Source organism: Staurois parvus, unplaced genomic scaffold, assembly GCF_062004578.1.
Source record: "Staurois parvus isolate SC_StPar_1 unplaced genomic scaffold, SC_StPar_1.0 ptg000388l, whole genome shotgun sequence".
In the NCBI taxonomy this organism is placed as follows: Eukaryota; Metazoa; Chordata; class Amphibia; order Anura; family Ranidae; genus Staurois; species Staurois parvus.
In genome coordinates, this window is record NW_028318184.1 from 700273 (window position 1) to 722370 (window position 22098).

The 22098-nt window shown below is 41.4% G+C and overlaps 1 protein-coding gene across 1 annotated transcript in view; it reads left to right on the forward strand.

The window, feature by feature from the left end:
- LOC149455745 (adhesion G protein-coupled receptor F5-like) overlaps window positions 1-22098 on the forward strand; it is a 100407-nt gene that overhangs the window by 15175 nt on the left and 63134 nt on the right. Inside the window, exons 4-7 of the mRNA XM_089685849.1 lie at window positions 2558-2770; window positions 9871-10074; window positions 14986-15150; window positions 20620-20790. Coding sequence (XP_089541975.1) covers window positions 2558-2770; window positions 9871-10074; window positions 14986-15150; window positions 20620-20790 — 753 coding nt within the window. The remainder of the gene's footprint in view (window positions 1-2557; window positions 2771-9870; window positions 10075-14985; window positions 15151-20619; window positions 20791-22098) is intronic.

The window sequence follows — 22098 nt, forward strand, 5'->3', positions numbered from 1 at the left end:
AAATGATTCCAATATTTTATTTAACAGACCAAAATAGTGCAAATAAGAGTAGAGCATTGTCAGGATTAACATACACTGTAAAATGATTAACCCCTTTCTTTTCTGATCATTTTTTTGTTGACATATCATACCTCTATGAACTGTGAAGGAATGTAATCCCAAAGTCAACTTGCAGCTTCTGTAAACAGAAAATGAGGAAGAGAACACAATAACTGGTTGTATAACATTTAGGAATTAAAAGAACTTGAAGCCTCTATTTGTAAAATGCCTGGTGGGGATTTCCACTACCATGTTGTTATTGGTCTATACATGCTGCACGTTGTCAATATCTTTCCTGTTTCCTTGTATGAGAACTGTATTGGTTTAGTGTGTACTTGACTGATGTGTAGGTATGCATTTATTAGGGAGTAATTTGTCTTCATTAGTAAATTATATGTGAGTGTAGCCTGCACAGAGGACTAATCAATTAGACTGGCTGCTGCTAGCAAAACCCCAAATGTGTACCGGTAAATGTGTAAGTGCAAACATAAAAATTGCTGCGCTGCCTCTACTAAAATATTCTTTAAATAAATAACTACACACCCTACTACATAAAGGATCCCTACAATTGTGCATATACTACAATGCCCTGTGGGCTGACAATTATATCCCTCCTCCCCAGTGACTAAATCATGAATAAACATACATTTACTTATTGGTTTATTCATGATTTAGTCACTGGGGAGGAGGGATATAAGTGTCAGCCCACAGGGCATTGTAGTATATGCACAATTGTAGGGATCCTTTATGTAGTAGGGTGTTTATTTATGTAAATATTTTTTAGTAGAGGCAGCGCAGCAATTTTTATGTTTTAACGTAATTATATATTTCAGCAAAAACAAAGATTATATTGTATATCTCGCCCAACAAATAAAATTCACTGATGCACTGACCCTGGATGGTTTGCTTGGGTCTTTTGCACACTCAGGATGATTCCATGACCCGATTGGTATCCCTGTGTCTCTGTGGGGACAGACCAGCAACTCCGCTGTGCAATTCCAGAAAATTACAGGTATATCGGTGGATCTGTTGTGTGATTCCAGAACACTATAGGTCAGGGATTTGGCAGCCTTTCATAGGCTGAGATCTACCTGGACAACATAAAGCGAAACAAAGATTCCCATGTAGGGGGGGGGGGGGTGCCCTTTAAAAAATAAATAATAAATACTGTAACTATCAAGCCCCCCCAAAAGAACACAGCGTAGTATCCTGTGCCCCCCACCCACAATAGTGTCCTCTTCTCCCCTTTACATCATCCCCCACAGTAGTGTCTTCTGCCCCTCTGACCCCCTCTTCTTCCTCCGCATACCAGTGTCCATTCACTTAACAGCCCCCCCACTGTAGTGTCCTCTGCTCCCCCACCTCATAGCAGTGTCTTCTGCCCCTTCACATCATCCCCCTCTCCCACTGTAGTGTCTTCTGCCCCACATAGCAGTGTCCTCTGCCCCCCAAAACAGTATCCTGTGCCCCTCCCATAATGGTGTTATGTGGCTCCCCAAAGCAGTGTCCTGTGCCCCTTCACATCACCCCTGAAGTGTCCTCTACCCTCCATAGCAGTGACCCATTCCCCCTAAAGCAGTGTCTCTGCCCCCCTTCCCATCACCCTCCCACCGTAGTCTCCTCTGCCTGCCCCTCCCCCATAGCAGTGCCCCCCCCCCCAAAGCAGTGTCCTCTGCCCTCTCTGCATCACCCCTCCAACTGTAGCGTCCTTGTCCCCTCTGTTCCCTTCACATCACATCCCCCCCCACTGTAGTGTCATGTCCTCCCATCGCAGTGTTCTTTGCCCTCTGCCCCCCTTCACATCATCCCCTGTAATGTCCTCTGCCCCCCATAGCAGTGTCCTGTGCCCCCCCAACTAGTGTCATCTATCTCTTTCGCACCATCTTTGTATCCTCTTCCTCCCTTATAGCAGTGCCCAAGCGCCCCCCCTCCCCCCCAAGAAGTGTCATTTGTCTCCCTCACACACACCCCCACTTTAGTTTCCTCTGCCCCCCACACACACAGTATAAGTAGCAGCCTCCTACCTTACACTTGTGTACACTTGGATGCAGCTGCACGGCCATGGAAACCCATTCCATTCTGTATGCACTGTTGTTGTGCTAATCTGAAGGTCACACAAAGTTTGGAGGTCTTTAGCTGTTGACTCTGTAGACAGCGACTTCTGCACACTGTGCGCCTCAGCATGCACAGCCTCCAGCCTTCAGCCTTACATCTTCCACACTTCTAAGGGTGTCCAACCCCTTGCTAAGTCTTCTGTTGGGGATTGGACCCCTCAAGAATGCAAGCCAGCCACTCCTCTATTCCACCCATTGCCTCAAGTGCTTCCTCCAAAGCCCTAGAACAGGGGGAAATTCCAGAGGGGCCAGCATGACAGGGTTACCTAATATTATTTTAGTAAAACTAGAGATTTAATAAAATTGAACAAAATTTATGAAATTGTATTACCATGTTAATGCTTATGACATTTTTGTGATTAAGTTTACATTTGCTTTAATCATAGCTTTCTTTTTTCTTATAGTAAAGTCAAATATAACAATTTCTCCAGACATCATTTTCCAAGGAGACACAGTAACAATTTATTGTACGTTCAGTGCGTCTGGCAACATTTTCTGGTATTTGAACTCGAAAACGCCAATTTCAGACAATCAAAAATACAGCACCTCCTCCTCTCAGAAAGGCAAAATGGTGCAATATACACTGATGATAAGAAATGTTATTGATACTGATAAAGGTGAGTCAAGAGTCACTACGGCTTTAAAACACATCAGTGACATTAGACTGTGAGCGAGCAATGTTTTCTGTTTTTTTTGTACCCCTGGGATCAACAAAATGAATTGAAAAGTTGAGACCCGCATTCTCCATCAACTGATAAGGAAAAACAGCAATGGTGAAAGATTTTGGAACTTTATGTCAAAGAGAACTAGTATAGAGAGCTGCAGTCTATTTTCAACATTGTAGGTGGCGCTCGTCCAGAGCAGTACTGAATCTGGAGGAAAAGACTATAAAAACTTGGTTTCTCTATGGTTCCCTCAGTTCCCTGGAGCAATATTCCAGTTGGTTATACTGCATCTAGGTGACATGGTGGCCATCTTGGGTCATGCAGAGACTTTTCAGGTCCCTGGTTTGGGCACGGAGTGGCTACTGTAGTGAGAGCTTACCTGTCTCTCACGGACAGCACTAGTGGTAGGGAAAGGTTTTGGAGAAACAGGGACCACTCAGGGCCTATGTCTGCACTTCAGCATGCTCCTTTTTGGGTTGGACTGGCCAGGCTGCATTCCAACCTCTTTGGCAAGTGCTGTCTTCAGTTCGGACCTACTACTGCTGACTCTCCTCTGCTCTGCATTGATTGTAAATTCTCAGCCAAGTGAGCTCCCTCAATGGGTTGTTTTACTGTTTGCAAGTTCTTCAATACATTAGTTACTGCACTCCGAGCCTCTGTGTGTTTACTGCACCTACCCAACAATGTCACGACAAAAGTAAAGGTTAGAAAGTAGATATATTAATTTAAATGAAGGTCCTCAGACAAAGCAAAAAAGTCAGTTAAATTGATTTTGCCACAAGAGGACTGATTCAATGATTAGAGGGTTATTTGGATACCACAAAAGTTTAGTAATATGGAGGAGACTAGTAGTACACTTACACAGGAGGTGTTAAGAGTATGGGATGGATTACACAAACAAATGGATTGGAAGTATAACTCACTGTTGATTCCCCTGGTGGGTACTGATTTTTTCCCACCGGAGAAGGAAAATATTTTGGGGAAATGGTTTAAGGATGTAGATGCACGGTTGGGGGATATAGCAGTGAAGGGGAAATTGTGCACTTTTCAAGATTTAAAAAGTAAAAAAGAGATATTTGTAGCATTAGATGAATTGAGATATTACCAATTAAGACATTTTGTTTCAAAATTTGCCCCAACCACTGAGGATGGCGGAGGACATGCTCCCGTTCAAAAAGATGACGGGCTGTAGTACAGTATGTCTATATAACATGTCACTTCTGAGATATATAAGATTCTTACTGAATTGAGGGGGGCAGGTCCTCCGTTGTTCTTAGAGAAATGGGAAAGGGAACTGGGAACAAAAATTAATGAATCACAGAAGAATAAAACATTTAAATTAACACATGGGGTGACCAATATGAACGCAGTTGAAATGAATTATAAATGTTTAGCGAGATGGTATTTGATACCGAGTGTTGCACATAGACAACGAGTAGAAGTCTCACCGCTCTGTTGGAGGGGATGTGGAGCTAAGGGAACAATGGATCATATATGGTCGGATTGTCCAAAAATACAGGGGTATTGACAAGAGATTATTCAACTTATACAAGGGATATTGGAGACAACCATACAGAAGGATCTGTGGGTGTGTTTATTCTATAGGTCAGATGTACCAGTGAAGCAGTATGAAAATAGTGTATTATACCATATAATTAGCGCAGCTAAATGGCTTGTTCCCAAATAGATGAATTGAGATATTACCAATTAAGACATTTTGTTTCAAAATTTGCCCCAACCCCTGAGGATCGCGGAGGAAATGCTCCCGTTCGAAAAGATGACGGGCTGTAGTACAGTATGTCTATATAACATGTCACTTCTGAGATATATAAGATTCTTACTGAATTGAGGGGGGCAGGTCCTCCGTTGTTCTTAGAGAAATGGGAAAGGGAACTGGGAACAAAAATTAATGAATCACAGAAGAATAAAGCATTTAGATTAACACATGGGGTGACCAATATGAACGCAGTTGAAATGAATTATATATGTTTAGCGAGATGGTATTTGATACCGAGTGTTGCACATAGACAACGAGTAGAAGTCTCACCGCTCTGTTGGAGGGGATGTGGAGCTAAGGGAACAATGGATCATATATGGTCGGATTGTCCAAAAATACAGGGGTATTGACAAGAGATTATTCAACTTATACAAGGGATATTGGAGACAACCATACAGAAGGATCCGTGGGTGTGTTTATTCTATAGGTCAGATGTACCAGTGAAGCAGTATGAAAATAGTGTATTATACCATATAATTAGCGCAGCTAAATGGCTTATTCCCAAATTTTGGCATGTACAGGAGCCTCCAACAATGAGGGACTGGTTAGAGAGGATTTATTATATCAACAAGATGGAGGAGTTATACCATATAGACGAAGGTAAAATAGGAAAATTTAGAAAGGAATGGGGAAGATGGTGTGACTTCAAGACATCTGGAAAATATATGGAAGTAGTAGGAGGACCAGTGATCTGATCCGTAGTAGGAGATTTAAAGAGAATATCTCGTATGACCGAAGTAGAAATAGGAAAAGGGAAAAGAAAGGGTAGAGGGAAAGAAAGAATAATAAGAAAAAGAAGAGTAGGAAGAGAGAGTTGAGGAGAAAGGGTATAGACATGAACTGGATTGTGGGAGAGATATGGACTGGGGTGGGTTGTGTGGAGAGTGGGGAGGGGGGAATGAGGAGAGATTGGGATGGGAAATTTAGGAGAATTATTTATACTTTAGATGTAAATGATAAATGGTTGTGTTTTTGTAATGTAATGAAAAACTTAATAAAACATAAATGAAAATTAAAAAAAAACTCATTAGGCTGCTTAATGTATTTGATCATAAATTGTGCACTGTCACATTAAAGGTTTAATTTTACGTTTCTTTCCACTGTTTTATTTTATATAACAAAAATATAGAATATTTTGGCTAATGATGGGCCGTTTATGGGCACAAGAACAGGTGCAAGATAGTTGAAAGAGGCTTCTGTAATCCTCAGGGTGCATTCACATTACCATGCTGTGGTTAAGCTGCAGATAAGCTGCAGTGCGGTGTACCTGCATTTTTTGTGCGGGTTACCCCCACTTTCTCATAGACTTCTTTTAGATCAGGTGTTTTTTGTGCATGTTCTGAAAGAGCACCAAAGATGCAGGATTTTTGGTGTGCTTTCAAAAAATGCACCAAAAACGCCAGACCTAATAGAACTCTAAAGCACAGGTGACCTACACAAAAGCCAAAGATACACTGCACTGCACCCGCACTGTGGCCAAACCACAGGGGGCAGTGTCAAAGCATTCTTAGAAGCCATTTAAAGTTTCCTTGGTTCCTCTCTTCCTCACCCTGATCAACATGGTAATGAGATTTTTAAATAAAACCTCTCAGTTTTCTTACATAACTTATTTTAGACCCAGTGATGTCATCAATGGGTCTCTGTGCTTTCTTATGCAGACACACCATGGTTGGTGGGAGAGCCTAGGAAGGTGCTGTACATAGCTGTATGAAAACATCACCGCACCCTGCCTTAGTACCACTCTCAAGAGCCGTAAGCCCTGATGCAACCAGTGGACTAGCCCTTGGGAGGAGTTATGCAAATATTACATTGCCTTGATGAGTAAATGTCAGTCTGGAGAAGTAGGCTTACCTAGGCGGACTCCATTTGCATGCAGACTGCCCTAGGTAATGCCCATGTGTCATACTGAGCCTCCATGAGTAAAAGAAAATAAATCCAAGAAATATGAGAGTTTGGCCAGGAACAGTAAGTTCACACCAGAAAACGTGCGCACAAAGAAAGTCCAGTGGGCTGCACTACCTTGGTCTTAATGTAATTGATTTGTTAATTAGAAATAAAACCATAAAACCAGCACTGATGTGCAAAAGCACAATGGGGGGAGGGAGAAAAATGTTAACGCATTTCACACTTGCTGTGCTTTGTCAAAACCTTAATCTTTGACAAATCACAGAAAATGTGAAATGCGTTAATCTTTCCCTCCCCCAGTGTGCTTTTGCATATCATTCCTGGTATTATGGATTTTTTGAAATAATAAAGCAATTATATTAAGACCAAGGCAGTTCAGCAGTCCGGACTTTCTTTGTGTGTGCAGGAGCATATTGGGCTGGCGCCTCTTCCAAGCTGCAGTTGCCAGCTTACCTGGAGCAGAGGGGCTTGTGTGATACCAGAAACTGTAAGTTGACATTTGCGGTGCATTTTGCCAGACCTTGCAGTTTTTTTAGATCACTTTTGTCTTCTTTGGGCTTTAATGTGCACTACATTGCAATGCATTTTCATGCATTTACATGCACTTGTGAGCGATTCTTTACATCTGCAGTGCAGAAGAATGCAGCCTGCTGTACGTTTTTTCAATGCATTGCACTGAAATAGTGTTAACTATGCCCATAGGATAAACTGGATTTTGGACTGTCAGTGTGACTGACTTCAGTTGGAGTGTAATCAAAAATGCATCCCACTGCATTCCACTGCCTCTGATGTGAATAGGCCCTTAATCCCATTTCAAATTGGGATGTATTCTAAAGCTTTTAGAAGCTGACTAAAAACCTAACTTCAGAGTATTTGTTGTAATCTCTGAGGATTAATTACTCCACAGTACATGCAACTACAGGGGTCATTGATGGCTTGTTTTAAAGCTCTTTTACTGCCAAGAATGCCCCCAGTGCACACTTAATCTGTGTAAATGCAATGTTGTTTTGCAGTGAGTAGAACTGACTTGCAGCATACTTTATTGTATTAGGTGATATTGTGTGCTGTACTACTCACCCTTACAGGAGCATTATGTAGCATCTTCCTAGGTAGCTAGGGGGAGCTCTAGCTTCAATTGTAAGAGGCTGAGTAGCAGCTTGGGTGTGATAGTCAGGTGGGTCAAATTTAGGTTAGAGCTGAGAGGCTCTGCAGACCAGCTCTCTGGAATTTTCCCATGCTCTAGGACTTTGGAGAAAGATCTAGAAGCAGTGGGTGGATGTGAGGAGTGGCTGTTCTGCACTCAGAGGATACTGGCCAATCCTCAACAGGCCTTTAAAAGTAACTGAGCCTGCTCAGCAGCAGGAGAGTTAGAGGAAAGTTCGGGTGGAAGAAGAAGATGTGAAGCTGGAGAGTGGGAGCCTGGGAGGGGGTCAAGATGGGAGAAGGCAAGAGGAGCTTATAAGGAGGAAAGCTTGGGACTTCAGCGGCCCCCTTAGAGGACCACCAGTGAAACAGGGAAGGAGCAGACCAGCTAGAAGGCTTGGTAGCATCCACCAACCCACCGGCAACACAAGAGAAGAACTAAGTGAGTAGACCTGCACCCCCTGGGCCAGATAGGGGAAAGAGCACTCTGATGGGAAAACAGATTAGCAACTACCTGGGACTGCCTTACTTTAATGTGGCAGGCACTAGATCCCCTGCTCAGGGATTTCCTTCAGATAGCTGGATGAGAGGATGATTCATCTGGGGTCTGGGTGGTACAACTGGAGACACTGGCTAGCTCTCCAAGAGACTGTTTTGCTGTAAAAACTTGTGCATAGTTCCAGGAAGTTGTCCTCGGTTTCAAGGGGTGTATGGGCATCCCATATACCCCTTACCCTATTCAAGTTCAATTCCTCTAATAAAACTTAAAAAAACAAGCTCATTTGCTATAAGCAAATTGTGTAAAAAAAAAAAAATCTGATCACTTCCCAAAAGTAGTACAATGGTACTATGGTAACATTGTACTACTTTGGACATAGTGAAATATGAAAAAAAAAATCTTAAAAAAAAGAAAAAAAATGTAAGAAACAATTTAAAATAATAAAAAAAAAAATATATATATATATATATATATATTTTTTTTTTTTCACACTGTCACCAGTCAGTGTCCCTGATCACCGCCATGCCAGTTATATGATGACGCTGTACTGCACTGGTGACAGTATGTAAAAAAAAAAATAGAGAAAATAATTTTTTTTATTTTTTCATTTTCCGAAAAATTATGACAAAAGAAATACAACTTCAAAAAACTCGCCATGCCTCTTATGAAGTACGTCGGACTGTCTACTTTGCAAAAAGGGGTCATTTGGGGGATATCTGTACTATTCTTACATTCTTGGACCTCAAGAAATTTGATTGGCTGTCAGTACTTCAGGATTGATCAATATTCAGATCTATAACATAGTTTGTGAACTCTATAACTTTCCTACAAACTAAAAAATACATCCTAATTTGAGTTATTTTCACCAAAGACATGTAGTAGAATACATCTCGGCCTAAATTTATGAAGAACAATTATTTATTTGCAAACTTTCATAACAGAAACAAAGAAAAACTTGTTTTTTTATTCAAAATTTTCGGTCTTTTTATGTAAAAAAAGCAAATTTATTTAGCAAAAAATAAAAACCCCAGTGGTGATTAAATACCACCAAAAGAAAGCTCTAGTTGTGTGAAGAAAATGATAAAATTTTAGTTTGGGTACAATGTTGTATGACCGCGCAATTGTTATTCAAAGTGTGAGAGCGCTGAAACCTGAAAAATGGCCTGGGCAGGAAGGTGTAAAATTGCCCGGTATTGAATTGGTTAATGTAGCATTTGCATCCTGGAATCAATTTGGCCTTAGCTCAGGCTGCAGGCAGGAGGGTGTGCTTAGCTGAGAAAGCCCCTCCTCCCCTTTTTCAGATGAAAGAAAAAAAGGCCAATAATGATTCCTGGGATGTATGACATAATTTTGGTCTAGACCAGAAAGCAGCTAAAGAAATGTAAAACAAATGTTTAAAACAAGTAAATATAATATACATTACTATCTATTTACTAATGCTAGAAGCATAAGGATTGAAAATGATTTTTGATTGAGAGAGTTGAATTCTACTTTAAGAGGAGGGTGGCTCTGTCTAAGGGTACAATAGTAAAACCTATCCTGATCCAGATTCAGGTGAACAGGTCCATGGATTTGTCTGCCCACTGCTTGTCTTGATGTAAATAAATTAGTGGATTACAAATGGATTCCTCATGTCCCTCTTGACTAATCATAGATGTACTCAGCACTTAGGTAATATCTTCTGTTTCCTGATACATATAAACTTTTTGGAATTTCCCCTTTCCATAGGTAGTTATACCTGCTCTCTCACGACTGGTGGAACACCACTAAATCTAACCACAACCATCAACACAATTAAGACATTACAGATTTATTCTTTGAATGAAATCTCTGAAAAGGACACATACTGTGATGACCCTGCATTTAGCCTGACATGCTGTAGTGATGACATCGGTAAATTTAATGTGACATGGACTCTGAGTGACTCTTCAGGTAAGGTCCCTTCATCATTTTAATTTTTAATGGGCTAATAAACTCAAAATGATATTATTATTAAATGATTATATTATTGTGATATTAAGGATTTCCAAGTAAAACAGAAATTCCAATTTGCCTGTGAATTCTGTGTGATCATAGGGCATCTTGTTAACCCTTCAGTGGGTTTTGAGGTTTACTGAAATAGGTTGTTGCAATTATAGGTTTCATCTGCATTGCCAGTTGCTGGAGAAATCTGGTATCTCAGTGCAGCAATCCGGATGAACCAGTTCTGCCCGGGCACCTTAGTGTAGCAATGGTAAGCCTGTAGTCGGTTGGGCAGTGTAAATAGCAAGACTAGGTTCTCACCATTGATTTCAAGCACACTGTCTAAGATCAAGTCCCCTTGTTACTATATAGGGCTTTATTCACTAAGTTGTTCATTGTCATAAAGGTCATTATTCTCATGAGCGTATTTTTCAGTTCATATATTTGAACATAACAGTTGCTGAGTGAACTGAGCCCTATAAAGTGTTATCACAAGAAATGCCCATTTAAACAGGTCCATCTTTAACTAATGTCCTACTTTTGAATACCATAAGGTTGATATATGCACTGGTGTCTTTTATCACTGGGAATCCCATGGACGTCTTCCCATTGAGTTCCCAGCTCCACCCACCTTCTATAGGCTGTTTGCATCTGTATTTTCCATTTTTACTGTCGTACATTTTCCAGTGGGGGCTGTGAGGCTTCCTTCTTGAGCTTCATGTTCTGTCACTGGTGTAGAGTGCTAGAGGCTTGATATGCTACAGTTTAGGCATGTGTGATTTTTATAATTACAAATAAAAGTTTGGATGAACATTTAGGTAATCAGTTGTATATGAACCTCTGAATTACAATAGCAATGAATTTCAACGAATCCAAATAAATTATAATTAAATAATTAATTAGTTACTGTAATAATACCAGGCCATACCAGAACTCTAAATCCACTTGCTGGCATCTGAGTCAAAGTGGAGCTCTGTGTCCGCTACTGATCCAGCCACAGGCTCATCTATCTGGTCCATCAAGAGTCACTCTTATCTCATCAGTCCATAAAACCTTTGAAAAATCTGTCTTCAGATATTTCTTGGCCCAGTCTTGACGTTTTATCTTATGTGTCTTGTTCAGTGGTGGTCGGGTTTCAGGCTTCCCTACCTTGGCCATATCTCTGAGCACTGAACACCATGTACTTCTGGACAGTACAAGTAGGTTTCAGTTCTGAAATATGACAGCACTGGAGGATAATGGGTTCCTGGAAGCTTCAAGTTTGATTCTTTTCAAATCTTTGGCAATTAATTTGTGTCTTTTTTTCCTCAACATGTTTCTTGCAAACCTGTTGACTATTTGCAACAAAACGGTTGATGGTTCTGTGACCACACCCCAATATCTTAGCAGTTTCAAGAATGCTGCATCCCTCTGAAATACTTTTTACATATTTTGACTTTTCAGAGTCATTTACATTTCTTTCTGGGCCAAGAAATGGGCCAATTTTGCCTGAGGAAAAGAAGCTGCTTAATAATTTTGCACACCTTGACATAGGGTGTTGGTCTCCTTAAGCCACATCCTCCCTCATTACACAAATGCATATCACCTGATATGCATAAATCAATTAAGCATTCAAGTTTATACAACTTGGAGTCGGACAATATGCATAAAAATGTTGATTTGGCAAAAAAACTCACTTGCCTAATAATTGCGCACACAGTGTATGTATGTGTGTGTATATATAGATATATATATATATATATATATACCACACTATAGTGCCAAAAATATTGGAATGCCTGCCTTTACACACACATAAACTTTAATGGCATCCCAGTCTTAGTCCGTAGGGTTCAATATTGAGTTGGTCCACCCTTTGCAGCTATAACAGCTTCAACTCTTCTGGGAAGGCAGTCCACAAGGTTTAGGAGTGTGTCTATGGGAAGGCTTGACCATTCTTCCAGAACCGCATTTGTGAGGTCAGGCATTGATGTCGGACGAGAAGGCCTGGCTCACAGTCTCCACTCTAATTAATCCCAAAGGTGTTTTGCACAGGTTGAGGTCAGGACTCAGGCCAGTCAAGTTCTTCCACCCCAAACTTGCTCATCCATGTCTTTATGGACCTTGTTTTGTGCACTGGTGCGCAGTGATGTTGGAACAGGAAGGGGCCATCCCCAAACTGTTCCGACAAAGTTGAGAGCATGAAATTGTCCAAAATGTATTGGTATGCTGACACCTTAAGAGTTTCCTTCACTGGAACTAAGGGGGCCAAGCCCAACCCCTGAAATACAAGCCCACACCATAATCCCCCTCCACCAAACTTTACACTTGGCACAATGCAGTCAGGCAAGTACCGTTCTCCTGGCAACCGCCAAACCCAGACATGTCCATCGGATTGTCAGAAAGAGAAGCATGATTGGTCACTCCAGAGAACATGTCTGCACTGCTCTAGAGTCTAGTGGTGGCGTGCTTTATACCACTGCATCCGACAATTTGCATTGCACTTGGTGATGTAAGGCTTGGATGCAGCTGCTTGGCCATGGAACCCCATTCCATGAAGCTCTCTATGCACTGTTGTTGTGCTAATCTGAAGGCTACACAAAGTTTGGAGGTCTTTAGCTATTGACTCTGCAGACAATTGGCGACTTCTGCGCACTGTGTGCTTCTGCATGCGCTGACCCCACTCTGTAATTTTACGTGGCCTACCACTTTGTGGCTGAGTTGCTGTTGTTCCCAGTTGCTTCGACTTTCTTATAATACCACTAACAGTTGACCGATGAATATTTATTAGCAAGGAAATGTCACGGATGGACTTATTGCACAGGTGGCAACCTATCACGGTACCAATTGAATTCATTCAGCTCATGATAGCGACCCATTCTTTCACAAATGTTTTTAGAAGCAGTCTGCATGCCTAGGTGCTTGATTTTATACACCTGTGGCCATGGAGGTGATTGGAACGCCTAAATCCAATGATTTGCAGGGGTGTCACAATACTTTTGGCAAATATAGTGTATATACAGTACCTTGAAAAAGTATTCATACCCCTTGAAATTTTCCAGATTTTGTCATGTTACAACCAAAAATGTAAATGTATTTTATTGGGATTTTATGTGATAGACCAACACAAAGTGGCACATAATTGTGAAGTGGAAGAAAAATGAGAAATGGTATTCAAAATTGTTTACAAATAAATATCTGAAAAGTGTGGCGTGCATTTGTATTCAGCCCCCTTAGTCAATACTTTGTAGAACCATCTTTCCCTGCAATTACAGCTGCAAGCTTTTTTGGGTATTTCTCTACCAGCTTTGCACATCTAGAAAGTAAAATTTGTGCCCATTTTTCTTTGCAAAATAAAGTCTTGCCACAGATTCTCAATAGGATTTAGGTCTGGACTTTGACTGGGCCATCCTAACACATAAATATGCTTTGATCTAAACCATTCCATTGTAGCTCTGGCTGTATGTTTAGGATCGTTGTCCTGCTGGGAGGTGAACCTCTGCCCCAGTTTCAAGTCTTCTGCAGACTCTAACAGGTTTTCTTCTAAGATTACCCTGTATTTGGCTGCATCCATCTTCCCATCAACTCTGACCAGCTTCCCTGTCCCTGCTGAAGAAAAGCATCCCCACAATATGATGCTGCTACCACCATGTTTCACGATGGGGATGGTGAGTTCAGGGTGATGTGCAGTCAGGGTCGGACTGACCATTTGGAAACTCGGGCACTGCCCGAGGGCCCGGGGTCAGTAGGGGGCCCCATGAGATGCCCCTGGTACCTTTTTTATAGGCTTTTTTGAGTATGGGCAAGGACACAGGGGCCCCATGATGCCCTATTGCCTGGGGGCCCCATGAGTTGTCAGTCCGCCCCTGTGTGCAGTGTTAGTTTTCCACCACATATAGCGTTTTGCTTTTAGACCAAAAGTTCAATGACCAGAGCACTTTCTTCCACATGTTTGCTGTGTCCCCCACATGGCTTCTCGCAAACTGCAAAAGGGACTTCTTTTGGCTTTCCTTCAACAATGACTTTCTTCTTGTCTGTCTTCCATAAAGGCCAGATTTGTGCTGTGCACGACTAATAGTTGTCCTTTGGACAAATTCTCCCACCTGAGCTGTGGATCTCTGCAGCTCCTCCAGAGTTACCATGGGCCTCTTGGCTGCTTCTCTGAATAATGCTCTCCTTGCCCGACCTGTCAGTTTAGGTGGACGGCCATGTATTGGTATGTTTGCAGTTGTGCAATACTCTTTCCATATTTGGATGATGGATTGAACAGTGCTCTGTGAGATGTTCAAAACTTTGGATTTTTTTTTTATAACCTAACCCTGCTTCAAATTTCTCCACAACTTTATCACTGACCTGTCTGGTGTGTTCCTTGGCCTTCATGATGCTGTTTGTTCACTAATGTTCTCTAACAAACCTCTGAGGTCTTCCCAGAGCAGCTGTATTTATACTGAGATCAAATCACATACAGGTGGACTCTATTTACTAATTAGGTGACTTCTGAAGGCAATTGGATCCACTAGATTTTAGTTAAGGGTATCAGCATAAAGGGGGCTGAATACAAATGCATGCCACACTTTTCAGATATTTATTTGTAAAAATTTTTGAAAACCATTTATAATTTTCCTTCCACTTCACAATTATGTGCCACTTTGTGATTGTTTATCACATAAAATCCCAATAAAACACATGTACGTTTGGTTGTAAAATGACAAAATGTGGAAAATTTCAAGGTTTAGGAATACTTTTTCAAGGCACTGTATATATATTTTGACCAATTTTTGTTGTCAATCTCTTTGTAGTTAATTTTGAATGGATTTCTTCTGGAAGTCTTTTTACGAAAAGTGTGTAAGAAAACATAACTTGTCTATATATACATTTTATAATTCTCAACAGGAATTGCAGGGACCAAGACAAGTGATGGAAGTTGCAGTATATACACTCTGACCCCCAGCATCACACAGTCTTGCCTCTCTGTTATTAATTACAACTGTAATTTTACCCGGAGTGAAGGAGCAACCTTTTCAAAGATAATAAAGGTGAACTACATTCAAAGAGGTATGATATTTTGTATTTATATCTCAAGAGGAAGAGCTTGTAGTTCCTGGACCTTGCACCTCCAGCAGCTTTCCCCCCTCAATACATTATCATCACTAGGGAGGAGTGAAATTAAGAATTGTTGCTACTAACATTTTGGATGGAATCTGGACAATTTGCTAGCATTTTGCCATTTGGCAAATGCATTGGAGTCAATAGAAAAGGAAAGATCAATGTGTTTTTTAAGAGTGCAATAGACTTTAAATGGCTCCTAAGGGTTATCCAAGCTCTTTTAAAAAAAATGTGAACCCATTCTTGTGCTGAGAAATGCCTCTCATTAGTTGGCAACCTGAGGTTAGATTTTCAGGAACAGGGAAACACCAATGCTAACCTTTGTTTATAAACAAAGTCATGTGTTTGCTATATCAGGGTTGTGAAAAAATACAAAAGTGATTATCACCTAAGCAGTTAGCAAAATAACTCCACTCATCTCTATGTCCTCACATAACTTATCCGGCATGTATCCCTTGTAGTCAGACCTACCTCCATCCTGTGTAGCCAAGTCTACCTCCATCTACTGCAGCCAAATTCATTTCCATCCCCTAAAACCAAATCAATCTCCATCCACTGCTTCCAAATTTACTTCTAATCCCTGAAACCAAATCAACCCCTATCCCCCTGCAGATAAATAAACCTTGATTCCCTGCAGCCAAATTAACTTCCATCCCTTGTTGCCAAGTCTACTTGCCAAATTCCCCTCCATCCCCTGCATCCAAAGTTACTTCCATCATCTAAAAATCAAATCAACCTCCATCCTCTAAAGTCAAACCATCCTCCATTCCCTGCAGCCTAATCTACCTCCATCCCTTGTAGCCATATTCACCTCCACCCTTGAGGTGATTGTAGCCATTGTAGTGCACTTTTTAACAAAAAAATTGAGTAGTACTGCCCATGATACTTTATTTGCACTAACATCCATATTTTCAGGACAAGCATTTGGAGTGGGGCAGCCCCAAAACTTAGCACCATCCCCTGAAACCAAATCAACCTCTATCCGCAGCATTCAAATTTACCTCCATCCTCTGAAGTCAAATCAACCCCCATCCCCCTATATTCAAATCTACTTCCTTTTCTTGTAGCCAAAGCTACCTCCATACCTTGCAGCCAAATCTACCACCATCCCCCTGCATCCAAATCTACCTTGATCTCCTGTAACATGTTCTAGTATGCTAACGCTCCTGTGAGTATTGTAGTTGTAACATGGGATGGAACAGGCATTGTGTAGTTGTTCTCTGCAGGTTATGTCACAGTTGTATCAATGGATAATGGATTATAGAAGGGGCATTAGACTGTAAGCTTTAGAGCAAGGGATTGATATGGCTGGTTTTATGTTCCTTGTAAAATGTTGCAGCAGATGTCAGAGCTTATGGGAACTCCAAGGAGAATTCACAGGTAAGATAGCAACCCTCTCACCAAACATTAGCGGGTTCTCCAAAGGTATGTACACTGATCAGTCAACATTATGACTACTGACAGGTAAAATGAATAACATTCATTATCTTGTGACAATGGCACCTGAAAGTGGGTGGAATGTATTAGGCAGCAAGTTAACATGTGGTCCCTGAAGTTGATGTGTTGCAAGCAGAAAAAATGGGCAAGCGAAGAGATTTGACGCAACTTTGACAAGGCCCAAATGGTAATGGCTAAACAACTTGGTCAGAGCATATGCAAAATTGCAGCTCTTATGGGATGTTCCCAGCCTGCTGTGGCCAGGACCTACCAAAAGTGGTCCAAGGAAGGAAAACTGATCAGTGCTTTTCATTAGCACTGATCACTGTATTAGTGTCATTGCAAATCTGAAAATGGGCAATTAATTGACAGCTGCAATACAGTTTTTTGAAGAATTGAAATAAGAAAAGAGGCATTTTTTCAAAGCAATCTGGTTTCAGATTTAGGTTCACCAGTGACATTTTCCAACCCATCTCCTTGAAGTCAGTCAAAGTGACCATTTTATGTCTCTGATAGCTTTGCGATTTTGGCAAAAAAAAACTATTTGATCACTCATTGCCATGTGTATGACCAGCTTTAGAAATTAAAGATACCTACAACATAGAACTTTTTTCATAGAAAGCTCTGTAACTTTTTTTTCATAATGATAGTAGTGTGCCTAGTAGTACCACAGCAAAAAAAAAATGGAGCCCCGGGCAGTTTAACTCACCATGTACTTTTATGCAGTGCATACCAGCACATTGTGACAGACTTACCTGAAAATGAAGCCCATCAGTGGCACGCTGTCACCCTTGTAGGCTCTTCCATCTATACCCGGTCTTCCTTCTGTGTTTGTGGGCTTCGGTGGTATGATGACGTTGTTCGTGCACATGCGTGTGGGAGTCACTGTTTATGGCACAGGGTTCTGAGCCGTTCCTTCAGTGCGCATGCACCAATGATGTCACCTGTGCTTCTACAGTAAATATCTCCTAAACGGTGCACATTTAGGAGATATTTAATATTCCTATAGGTAAGCCTTATTATAGGCTTACCTATAGGTAAAAATCAATCAAGAAAGTTTACTCCCCCCTTTAGGTGCACCTACAGTAAACCCATGAACACAAATTGTATTTATCACAGCTCATCAGTCCGTAGATGTGGTAGCTGGATCAGCTTTTTTTCAGAATTGTTTTCCTTTCGGGCTCATGTACACTGCAGCTGATAAACTCACTTTTAGGAGCTGTTCAGCATTTTTTTCAGCAGCCCCTGAACTCTCCCTAATGTTTTTCTACTGTATATGTCCATGTACACTATGTCATTTACAGTCGTTTATAGGCAATTGATTTTAAAGACTTTTTTTAACGCAGAAAACTTGCGTTCAGCAGTAGATTTTATCAGCGTTTCAAACACAAAACGCTTGTAAACGTGTGTAAACATGGCTAAACGCAGTTAACCGCGTTTATAGGCATTTGCAAATTTTTTTTAACTCTTCCATTTCCAGATGCTGTCCAGAGCCTTATTTCATCATGAAAAATACATGCAAAGCGTTTTCCTGGTACTCAAATTGACCTGGCACACCATACTTTGAGGTTTTGCATGAAAAAAAAAATATGTTAGACACTGCTGCAATAATTTCTGCACAGAAATGAGCTGGAACACATCCAAACACCACAAAAAAAAAAGACAGCTAATCTCAACACATACTGCTCTCTCTGCTTCTGCTCTCTCTATTTCTCTCAAAATGTCTGAAATAGTTAATTTTTTACTGTTTATCAGTGCATTCTGGGCATTTTGAAAGGTTTCCTGAGGTTATCTATAAAAAAAACGCTTCTAAACTCAAATGCTCATAAACGCGTATAAACGCAGTATGCAAATGCAGCTAAACAGACATTTTTTAACCTACATTTTCCAGCAGTCAGTTTCCATCATTCAGAAGTGTCCCATGTACATGGGACCTTATCTTCACCCAGTGACCTGGCGAGTAACATACTTCCTGTTATAGAGTGACAATGTTAACTCATCATACAGTATCTATACAGAAGCAGTATTGTTATCCTAGACCAGTGGTCGGCAAGCCGCGGCTCGCGAGCCACATGCGGCTCTTTACAAACTTAAATGCGGCTCTTCTGTGTGCCGGGCGCCCGCTCCAAAAGTCAGGACTCTGCAGCTGTCAGGATGTAGGCGGTGCAGCCAGGATGTAGGCGGGGCAGCGTGACGAACTCCTCTCCTCTCACAGTCCGCCCTGAAGACCGGAACGGCGCGGGAACACGGCGAGAAGAACGCGCGGAGCAAAGGTAAGTAAATTGACACAATATGGGGAATGAATTACTATAGGGGGGATGAATTACTATGGGGGATGAATTACTATATGGGGGATGAATTACTATGGGGGATGAATTACTATATGGGGGATGAATTACTATATGGGGGATGAATTACTATGGGGGATGAATTACTATAGGGGGGATTAATTACTATATGGGGGATGAATTACTATGGGGGATGAATTACTATATGGGGGATGAATTACTATGGAGGATGAATTACTATATGGGGGATGAATTACTATGGGGGATGAATTACTATGGGGGATGAATTACTATATGGGGGATGAATTACTATGGGGGATGAATTACTATATGGGGGATGAATTACTATGGGGGATGAATTACTATGGGGGATGAATTACTATATGGGGGATGAATTACTATGGGGGATGAATTACTATGGGGGATGAATTACTATATGGGGGATGAATTACTATGGGGGATGAATTACTATATGGGGGATGAATTACTATGGGGGATGAATTACTATATGGGGGATGTATTTTCAGTTTTAAAAATGTGGCTCTCAAAATAAATTTCAATCGTGGTTTTGGCGAGATTTGGCTCAGTTGAAAAAAAAGGTTGCCCACCACTGTCCTAGACTGCTCTCCTGATTTGAATTGCATACACCCCCCTCATTTTCATATCACTGGAGGAGGTGTTCTGTAGTCCAGAGAAGAAAACCTGGGAAAACTGTTCAGTTCAGAACTTACAGGGACTTACAAGCACATTGGATTTCTGGCAGGATCAAAATGAAACAAGTGTACTTTCAGAAAATATACTTGGCCTGAAAGGGTTCATGTACACTGCAGCTCCTAAACAGATGTTCAAAAGCTGTTGAGCGTTTTTTCAGCAGCCCCTGAACTCTCCCTAATGTTTTCCTATGTGTCTATGTACACACAGTCGTTTACAGGCAGTTGAGATTACAGTCGTTTTTTTGAACGCACCAAACTTGCGTTCAGGAGTAGATTTTACCAGCGTCTCAAACGCCAAATGCTGGTAAACATTTGAAAACGTGGTTAACCGTGTTTATAAGCGTTTGCGTTTAGAAGAGTTTTTTAACTGTTCCATATCCGAATGCTGTCCAGAGCCTTTTTTCATCATCAGAAATGCATGCAAAGCATTTTCCATGTATTCAAATGGACCTGGTACACCAGCGAAGTCAGTTCCAGGTTTTGCATGAAGGAAAAAATGGTAGAACGTGCCGCATTATACTCATGATGGGATCCATAGTGAATACAACCAGAAAAGATAGGTCATCTCAACACATACAGCTCTCTCTGCTTCTGCTCTCTCTCTTCCTCTTAAAATATCTGAAAAAGTTATTTTTTTTACTGTTTTTCAGTGCATTCCGGGCATTTAGGAAGGTCTCCTGAGGGTATCTTTTAAAAACGCTTCTAAACGCAAACACACATAAATGCGCATAAATGTTGTATGCAAATGCAGCTAAACTGACAATTTTTAACCTACGTTTTCCAGCAGTCAGTTTCCATCGTTCAGAAGAGTTTTCCAAATGCCCCGTGTACATGAGCCCAAAAAGAAAACTAATGCAGGCACTGCATCTAAAGACTGTCAAACTGCAACATGTTACCTTTTTGTTCTTGGATTTAGTCTATACTTTAATTATGACACAAGATGGCCTTAACTCTTTCTGTATTATATCACATTTTGTTTCTGTCTCCCACAGCCACCATCAGTATCCCATCATCATACAGTAAATCAACTGGCAAAAGTCTGCAAATTGATTGTATAACCAACATTACAGTCAATACTATATCCTGGGCAAAAAACACCCTCAGTAATATTGTATCCAATAACGCAAATTTATCCACAAGTAGTGCATCAACAGCCTGGTCTGGTGAGTAAAATGACCATTTATATTTGTTACATAAAGTAGTCTATTTCATATTTTATTAGCTGATTTAAATATATGCAATGTGCTTATTGGGCTTGGTTTATTAAGGCCATAGAGACTATTCATGCTTAGTGAATAAGGCCGAGCTGTGTTCCCTTCAATCATACTGTCATGTACAAACAAAAATCCTTTTTTTTCCTGTTTAACCCTAGGTTCATATCTGTGCGGGTGGTGCCACTGCGGATCCGCACGAAAATCCGTGCAGCCGCACCACCCGCACAGAGAAATGCGGACCCGCGGACGGGTGCCATTAATTCTAATGGCATGCTGCCCGCACTGGAAAACACAACCGTACTGGGAACCGAGGTTCCTGTGCGGGCTGCGTTTTCGGAAAAAGTACAGGGACTTCTTCCCTGCATGTCACGGGCATGGGAGTCCATTCAAAGGAATGGGCTCTCGTGCCAGCGTAAAACGCGGCCCGCACGGCCGCATATATGTGAACAGGGGGTTAGACAGGGTGTTCTAAGTGAATGCAGCTTCACTTTATTTATTAGGCCACTCACTTTCCAAAGTGGACAGACCACTTTTTTAGTAAATCAACCCCAGCATTCTTTAAACCCTTAATGTGAAGCTTGCTCTTTCCCATTAAAAAATGAACAAGAAAAAAAAATCATAGATTCTCCTGTGAATTTACATCTTTTATTTAGTTTTAGTATAGACTTCTATCTAAAGACATGCATGCTTAAAGCCAAACCTGTGAAGGTTCACTGGGGTTGAGTGTAGGGGCTTCCTTCCCCTACACTCCACCGAAACCGCCCTACTCAAAATCACTAATGACGTGCTAACCGCCAAAGTTAATGGCCACTACTCAGTCCTCCTACTCCTCGACCTCTCCGCGGCCTTCTACACAGTTGACCACCCCCTCCTCCTTAATAAACTACACTCCCTTGGCATCAGAGACTCTGCTCTCTCCTGACTTTCCTCCTATCTATCCCAACGCTCCTTCAGTGTTACCTATAATGCCACCACCTCCCCCTCTCTCCCCTCTCTGTTGCGGTCCCCCAAGGCTCTGTCCTCGGGCCCCTTCTTTTCTCCATCTACACCTCCTCCCTCGGCAAACTGATACACTCCCACGGCTTCAACTATCACCTCTATGCCGATGACACACAAATTTACCTCTCCACCCCTCACCTCACCCCTTCAGTCTCCGCGCGTATCACCCACCTACTGAACGACATATCAGACTGGATGTCGCTTCATTTCCTCAAATTGAACTTTTCCAAAACCGAGCTCCTAGTTTTCCCCCCAGCC